This window comes from Bubalus kerabau, chromosome 14, assembly GCF_029407905.1.
Source record: "Bubalus kerabau isolate K-KA32 ecotype Philippines breed swamp buffalo chromosome 14, PCC_UOA_SB_1v2, whole genome shotgun sequence".
Taxonomy (NCBI): domain Eukaryota; kingdom Metazoa; phylum Chordata; class Mammalia; order Artiodactyla; family Bovidae; genus Bubalus; species Bubalus kerabau.
The window spans coordinates 11,366,210-11,374,698 of record NC_073637.1 but is presented as its reverse complement, the minus strand read 5'-3'; the positions used below and the strand labels follow the sequence as shown (position 1 = coordinate 11,374,698).

At 47.0% G+C, this 8,489-nt stretch overlaps 1 protein-coding gene across 3 annotated transcripts in view; it reads left to right on the top strand.

Moving 5' to 3' along the window:
• Positions 1 to 3,330: 3,330 nt before the first annotated feature.
• Positions 3,331 to 8,489, top strand: part of EFR3A (EFR3 homolog A) — an 87,650-nt gene continuing 82,491 nt past the window's right edge. For all 3 annotated transcript variants that reach the window (XM_055545748.1, XM_055545746.1, XM_055545747.1), the window contains exon 1: positions 3,331 to 3,579. In XM_055545748.1, the coding sequence (XP_055401723.1) occupies positions 3,570 to 3,579 (10 nt within the window). In that variant the 5' untranslated portion in view covers positions 3,331 to 3,569. The remainder of the gene's footprint in view (positions 3,580 to 8,489) is intronic.

Sequence of the window (8,489 nt, the reverse complement as noted above, 5' to 3'; positions counted from 1 at the left end):
ATCAAATTGCATCATTATGACCTTTTGGGAATAAGCTTTTGGGAGAAGTAAATAACAGCTATTTCCTATAAACTGTAAATTTGCTGGCAAATACCTTTGAATACGCAAACGCATGCTAATTAAAAGTGAATCATCTCAGTGCCTGATTTAGAAATTGGAACAAATACTGGACTAGACCTAAAGCGGAGCTATTTTGAGCAATTCGGGCTATAAGCAAATATTCTGATAGGATGTCGACAATGGTATTTTTAATACCATTTGGACGGATACTATTCTTTCTGGAAGAGCGATCTATGCAGAGGCTCATCTTTGTGTTGGCCCCACGCAGTGTGTAAGAATCAGAGCTGGGAGGTGTGGGGACACAGAGATCGATAAATTCCAGTTCCTACCAGTCCAAATTCGGCTTTAAGAGAGGAGCACTGGCACAGAGGGAATAGGAAGGGTATTCACGAGAGATTCAGGACAGGCAAACACCCTTAGCTCAAGTACTAAAGAAGGTGGTGGAAGAATCAGTCCTCTAGAAATTGAGGTGAGGAAAGGGGTGATAACACAGGCAGAACCTGACCCAGAAAATTTGATAGGGAAAGGAGGTCTGTTCAGTAACACTGTTACTGAAAGCCCACCTGTACTAACTTGGAAAACACTTTGGCAAACACTTCAGCATAACACTTAGGTTATGTGATCTGTTATCTGTGATATCATTATTCCTGACTTTCAGCTGTCCCTTCCTTGGGATCTTTGGCTGCTGACTTTATTTCTGGCAATGATACAAAACCGAAAGACCAAGAGGGAGTTTTTAAAAAAACCAAAAAACCCAAACCCATTATGGGTCAAACGATCCAGGGCCTCTGGGACTTGTATCTTTTCTGAACAATGTAAGCAGAGATGTCTGTCATTCAGCAGCGTGTCCTCCTTTGCCTTCTGGGGCACTGTGCCCTCTGGCTCTCCTCCATCTCTGTCATTCTGGCTCCACACCCTCCCTCAGCAGGCTTTCTCTGACTCCTGCCTTCAGCTTCTGTCCCTGGGCCAAAGATTTCCAAATTTCTCTGAGATCCTTCTGCCTGCCTTCCACCTGGTATGCCAGCTGCCTTCAGATCTATTTGCTCAGATGTTTCTCTTGGACGTCATCTCAGGCTTAATACGTAAAAGAGAAACTCACATCCTCTCTTCACACCCCCTCCCTAAAGCAGCTTTCCTTCCCAAGTTGCCTCCTGCTCTTCCAGCTCCATCCGTTTCCTTACTCCAAACTTTGAGTTACATAACTAACATATGCCTCACTTTTGCTCCCAAGTCAGCAGACAGCAAATGCCAGGGAGTCTGCTTATGCAGTAAGATTCAGCCCTTTCCTTTTCCACAACCACCAATACTTCCTTCTGTATAAAAATCGAGGTCTCCCCTCCATGGTTCCTCTGCCATGCTGTCTAGTCCATAGAAAGCTGTTCCTGATCTTGTAATGATATTGTCCTTATAAAGAACCTAGATTCTTAAAGGACAAGTTCCACATTTGCATGTACAGTTGTTCATTAACTAGTTCTATTGTACTTGCTTTATTTTTATATCCATTGAATAAATATGTATTTTATTTACATAGTTGTTAAATTAATATGCTTTAGATGCTTTCGAACTGTGGTGTTGAAGAAGACTCTTGAAAGTCCCTTGGACTGCAAGGAGATAAAACCAGTCAATCCTAAAGGAAATCAATCCTGAATATTCATTGGAAGATTGATACTGAAGCTGAAGCTCCAATACTTTAGCCACCTGACGCGACAAGTGTCAGGAAAAGACCCTGATGCTGGGAAAGATTGAAGGCAGGAGGAGAAGGGGATAACAGAGGATGAGATGGTTGGATGGCATCACTGACTCAGTGGACATGAGTTTGAGCAAGCTCCAGGAGATGGTGAAGGATGGAGAAGCCTGGGTGCTGCAGTCCATGGTGTTGCAAAGAGTTGGACAGGACTGAACAACAACAAGCCCCCCTACTGTGTGCCAGGCTGGAATACAGACATAGGAACCAAATATGGGTTTTGCCATTTTCTGAAATGTGTACAGTCCAGTGGTGGAATACAAGCATGTATAAAAGTTTAATTAGGATTCATTGAATAAACTGCTACAGTAAAGGTGTCCTGAAAGTCTGGACAAGGTATCTGGGAGCAGGAAAGATATTACAGATGATAAAAATACGCAGCAAGGCATTGAAAGAAAACCAAGTACTTGGTAATCTGGCCTTTACCATTAGCAAGAAACAGTCTCCTACATATGGATTGTACACTCTCCTCTCATCCACTTCCCTGACTCACTTTAAATTGCCCTCTACCCTCCCCTAGTCTCTTTAAGAGCTGTCCAGGTCTTTGCTAGTTCATTTTTTTTTTTGCTAATTCTGCTTTTTCACAAGTCCACCTCAAGACAAACTTCCTCAAGCCCTGCCCTCTCTTATCTTCACCTTCTTTCTCCTCTCCGTACTGCACATCATTTCTTAACTAGAATGTTGGCACTACCCTCAAAGACAAAGAATTTCAAAGTTAAATATGTACTTGAATCACTCTCATGTGTGATTCATCGGGTTTGGGTAGGAAGGCAGGAATTCGATTTTTAGTAGATTCCCAGGTGATTCAGGCACAAGAAACAATCCTGAGTCACTTTGAGAAACACCGTTTGAGACCCCTGTGGGCTTCCTATTTCTTTCTCCACATAGGCTGTCCGCATCCTATAAGGACTAGCAAAGCATATGTGGGTTGCTGAAGGCTCTGGGCTCCAAGTACCAGCTTAGGCCGTTGACTATTAGACACATCAATTACCAGTGACATTCAGAGAGTCAGGAAAAATGACTCAGTCAAGTGGACAGAACCTCTGTCTCTGGAGGAAAGTAACTCCGGAGGCATGAAATCTCTCTGAAAGTCATCCGAGGAGCAAGAGGAAATTACATTTTCTGTCCTCTCAAAACAGACGTAGCCATCGCTCCGGAGGACCTCCGGACGTCTCAAATAAATCACGCTTCCAGAGAATAAAAGACGCACTGCAAGTTCAAGGGCTTAGAAGAGAAAAACCCTACGGGTACTAGACGCATTCATGCAAACCCATCCTGCTTAGCTCACAACCTCATAAACAGGTGCAACTGCTAAGGAAAAAACTGTTGCTAATGCACCTCGAATAAGGGTTCGTGAAAACGAATGTGACTCAAACCACTCCTTTTTGACAATAAAGCGAAGTCCGAGGATGCCCAAAGCGCTGCGCAGTCCTCCCGCACGTCCCCAAGTTCCCCCATGCCGCCCCTCCCACCTTCGAGTGCCACCGCCCTGCGTGGGGGTGGGGCCTGGACGTCGACGACGTGCTGACGTCAGGGCGTGGGGACGCCCCGGCGTCGTCCGGCGCGGTGCTGCGCCGGCGGGGGCCCGCTGCTGCCCGCTCCGCCTGCGTGGTCTCGGAGGTCCGCGTCGTCTCCTTCGGCCTTTCGCCCTTAGCCTCGTCCCGGCCTCCGCGGCCCGGGCGGCTGGCCCGTCGTGATGCGGTCGGCGCGCCCGGCGCGGCCCCGCTGAGGCTCGGCGCAGCGACGAGCGCGGCTCGGGGTCATCATGCCTACCCGTGAGTGGCCGCCCTAGGGCCGGGCCGGGCGGGGAGCGTTGGGCGCGCACTCCGGGTGTCGCCGCGACCGGCCGAGTTCGTTTCGTTTGGGCTTAGGCTTCCCCAGGAGTGGGCGGGCGGAGGTGGTTGCGGCGCGGGAGCCCGTTGCACGGAGCAGGAGACCGAGGCCCGAGCGCGGAGGGCGCCCGGCTTCGGAAGCGGCAGAACTGCCAGAAGCCAGCCCCGCAGGACTTCAGAGGCCAGCTGTTCCTCCAGCAAAGCGCAGGGACTTCCTGCAAAGGCGGAGAACTCACCCCCCATCGCCATGGCCTCTTCACTTCCTCGAGGACGGGCGTCGCCGGTGGGGACGCCCCGGCCTCTCCCGGAGCGCTTCCCTACGACGCCCGAGCCCCGGCAAGCCTGGATTTTTCCTCTGAGACACGTCCTGCTGGTTGAAGTAGGCGCGCTCCTTGGAGAACTTTGTCAGGCTCGGGTGCCCCGTGGTGTTGGACCACCGGGCTTCCGATCCACCGGGCAGCCGGTTGGAAAAGGGGGGTTTAAGGTCTCCCTCCCTAGACACGTTGAATAAGACTCTCGGAGCTTGGGCCCCGGAATCTGTGTCCTCCATGTTAAACGGAAGGACCCTGAAGTTTGAAAATCGCTGGACAGTTGGAGGCATTTTGGGCACACAGGGTGTATATACTACAACATTGCCAACGACCAATTTTTCAACGAGCCCAGAGCATTACCAAGTAGTGATTCTTTAAACCCGGGGGCCTGGCTTAGGTATGTGCCGACTAGGGTAGTTCCAGGTTTTGGACCCAGAGGAAAAGCATTGATGATGATTGATATGAGAATCTTTTTCAGGTAGGGCTCTTGTGAGCACGGTGTTTGTGGAATCCTGAAACACTTGGCAGCACGTTTCCAGTTAGCTCCTATTTCTTAGAATTCATAACGTTTCCTAATTGTCCTTATTTTTGTAGACATAGGGGACACTGGATTTCCAGGTCAGCCTCAAATGCTTCTTTTGTCCAGTGGTGGGTAAAGAGGCATTATCTCCTGATACTAGAAAGGTTTATATAATGCTGTTGCATATGTTTAAACAGTCTTGATTGTAAAGATGACTAACAACTTCTCCTGTATGTTTGGGTAAGGTGGGTTTTGTTCTCTTAACACAGATTTCCTAACCTTGATCTTCTTGGGTTTTGTATCCAGTATGCATGTCAGCAGGCTTCCCTGGTGGCTCAGTGATAAAGAATTTGCCTGCCAGTGCAGGAGAGGTGGATGCCATCCCTGGATGGGGAAGATCCCCTGGAGGAGGAAATGGCAACCCACTCTGATATTCTTGCTAGGATAATCCTGTCGACAGAGGAGCCTGGTGGGCTGCTGTCCATAGGGTCACACAGAGTCGGACACAACTGAAGCGACTTAGGATGCATGCATGCATTGGGGAAGGAAATGGCAACCCACTCCAGTATTCTTGTTAGGATAATCCTGTGGACAGAGGACCCTGGCAGGCTGCACTCTATGGGGGCTCGAAAAGAGTTGGACGCAGCTAAGCACACACACGTTCATATGTCAGCAGTTTATATTTTAATTTTATTCATCTGGACTGGAGGAATATCCTCATCACTGTTACTGTCAATTTATTGTTCCTAAATTCATGTCGTGTTATTCAGTGAATTAGCACTGTGCTAATCTACACTCCAGTATTCTTGCCTGGAAAATCCCATGGACAGAGGAGCCTGGTGGGCTATAAGTCCATGGGGTGGAACGAGTGGGTCATGACTTAACAAGTAAACCACCACCATGAATCTACTTTCTTAGAAAGCAAAGTGTGGGGGAGGGGACACCTTTCTTGAAAGTTAGGACTTCAAGTGGAATTTATCGGTAAAGTGGCAATTATTATTTTTTTTTAATTATGTTTTAGAGTTATCTAGCTTCATAGATGGAGAAGGCAATGGCACCCCGCTCCAGTACTCTTGCCTGGAAAATCCCATGGACGGAGGAGCCTGGTGGGCTGCAGTCCATGGGGTCGCTAAGAGTTGGACACGACTGAGTGACTTCACTTTCACTTTTTACTTTCACGCATTGGAGAAGGAAATGGCAACCCACTCCAGTGTTCTTGCCTGGAGAATCCCAGGGACGGGGGAGCCTGGTGGGTTGCCGTCTCTGGGGTCCAACAGAGTCAGACTGGACTGAAGCAGCTTAGCAGCAGCAGCAGCTTCATAGAATGGACATAGGAAACGTTTGTTTGTTTTCTTCAGTTCAGTTCAGTCGTGTCCGTCTCTTTGCGACCCCATGAATCGCAGCACGCCAGGCCTCCCTGTCCATCACCATCTCCCGGAGTTCACTCAGACTCACGTCCATGGAGTCAGTGATGCCATCCACCCATCTCATCTTCTGTCATCCCCTTCTCCTCCTGCCCCCAATCCCTCCCAAAATCAGAGTCTTTTCCAGTGAGTCAACTCTTTGCATGAGGTGGCCAAAGTACTGGAGTTTCAGCTTCAGCATCATTCCCTCCAAAGAAATCCCAGGGGTGATCTCCTTCAGAATGGCCTGGTTGGATCTCCTTGCAGTCCAAGGGACTCTCAAGAGTCTTCTCCAACACCACAGTTCCAAAGCATCTCTTCGGCGCTCAGCCTTCTTCACAGTCCAACTCTCACATCCATACATGACCATTGGAAAAACCATAGCCTTGACTAGATGGACCTTTGTTGGCAAAGTAATGTCTCTGCTTTTCAATATGCTGTCTAGGTTGGTCATAACTTTATTTCCAAGGAGTAAGCGTCTTTTAATTTCATGGCTGCAGGCACCATCTGCAGTGATTTTGGACCCCAAAAAAATAAAGTCTGACACTGTTTCCACTGTTTCCCCATCTATTTCCCATGAAGTGATGGGACCGGATGCCATGATATTCGTTTTCTGAATGTTGAGCTTTAAGCCAGCTTTTTCACTCTCCTCTTTCACTTTCATCAAGAGGCTCTTTTTAGTTCCTCTTCACTTTCTGCCATAAGAGTGGTGTCATCTGCATATCTGAGGTTATTGATATTTCTCCTGGCAATCTTGATTCCATCTTGTGTTTCTTCCAGCCCAGCGTTTCTCATGATGTACTCTGCATATAAGTTAAATAAACAGGGTGACAATATACAGCCTTGACGTACTCCTTTTCCTATTTGGAACCAGTCTGGTGTTCCATGTCCAGTTCTAACTGTTGCTTCCTGACCTGCATACAGATTTCTCAAGAGGCAGGTCAGGTGGTCTGGTATTCCCATCTCTTTCAGAATTTTCCACAGTTGATTGTGATCCACACAGTCAAAGGCTTTGGCATAGTCAATAAAGCAGAAATAGATGTTTTTCTGGAACTCTCTTGCTTTTTCCATGATCCAGCGGATGTTGGCAATTTGATCTCTGGTTCCTCTGCCTTTTCTAAAACCAGCTTGAACATCAGGAAGTTCACGGTTCACATATTGCTGAAGCCTGGCTTGGAGAATTTTGAGCATTACTTTACTAGCGTGTGAGATGAGTGCAATTGTGCGGTAGTTTGAGCATTCTTTGACACTGCCTTTCTTTGGGATTGGAATGAAGACTGCCCTTTTCCAGCCCTGACTGTTTTCTTAGCTGTGTGAGTCACAATGCAGATGACACAAGGGTGCGCCATGGTGTGCTTCCATAGTTAAGAATGCAGTATCCATGACCTGATGGGAGGAAAGTGAACTACTTGAGTTGTCTGTCATTGTTAATGTTTATTATGATACGGTTTCTGTGATTGCTTCAAAGGATGATACTGGTTGGTGGTACCCATGTGAAGTCAGTTGTGTTTGTAATTGCCTTTTTCTCTCTTTGTGACCAGAACCACCAAAATCGCTGGGATAGTGCAGTGAACATTAGTACCTCTCAGAAATTCTGCATGTAGAATAACTAATTTCTGCAAAATCATTATTTTGTTTAGGGATTTTTTTTTTAGGAACACACACCCACCCCAATAAACGAAAGTGTTTTTCTTTTTGGTGTCAGGCAAGTTAAGAGGCTCGTGTATATGCTTAGCTAGTTAATCCTTAGGGTTTAGTGAAATAAATGTAATGGTTTTCTGTAAAATGAAAGTGTTGGAGATGGTCACCAGGGTTTTTTCAGACTCTATAATTCTAAGTCATAGAATTTTTCTATTCCTGCTATTTTTTTGCTTACTTGGAATGTTGATTCTCTCAGTCGTTGAAACTGGAATCGGTGAGTAGAATCTAGTGGAGCATGGCACACCCATGAAGGCAGAGTGACAGCGTGTCTCATGAATGTTAGCAGTCATGTCACTGGAGTTATTTAGAAGATCCAAAAAGGTCTTTTTCAGAAAGCAGCTACCTGGAAGGGTGTCTGACAGGAAGTGACTACAGCACAGGAATAATTCTGTGGTCATGTCACTCTATTCAGGTGGTCGTTTGCAGCGGTCACTAAGCACAGATTTCAAGACTGTCTCCCTAAGCGATCTCTTCAAACCTACAACCCTGTAATTTGTCACATTGTTTTTCTAAAGGCCTTTATTTCATCCTCCTCCACTCCAAGGACCATTAAGAAACATTTTGATTGTGAAGATTTTCCAAATTCTGAATCAGAGTTTGAGTGGAAGACATGCTGCTGCTGCTGCTAAGTCGCTTCAGTCGTGTCCGACTCTGTGCGACCCCATACACGGTAGCCCACCAGGCTCCCCCATCCCTGGGACTCTCCAGGCAAGAACACGGGTGGGTTGCCATTTCCTTCTCCAATGCATGAAAGTGAAAAGTGAAAGTGAAGTCGCTCAGTCGTGTCCGACTCCTAGCAACCCCATGGACTGCATGTTAAAGCTTCTTAATTCCAGTCGTTTTATTTATTTTATTTTGTGTATCAGGAGACTGAGACTCAGTGAGTTTCAGTAACTTGCTTAGAGTCAGGTGGAGTAG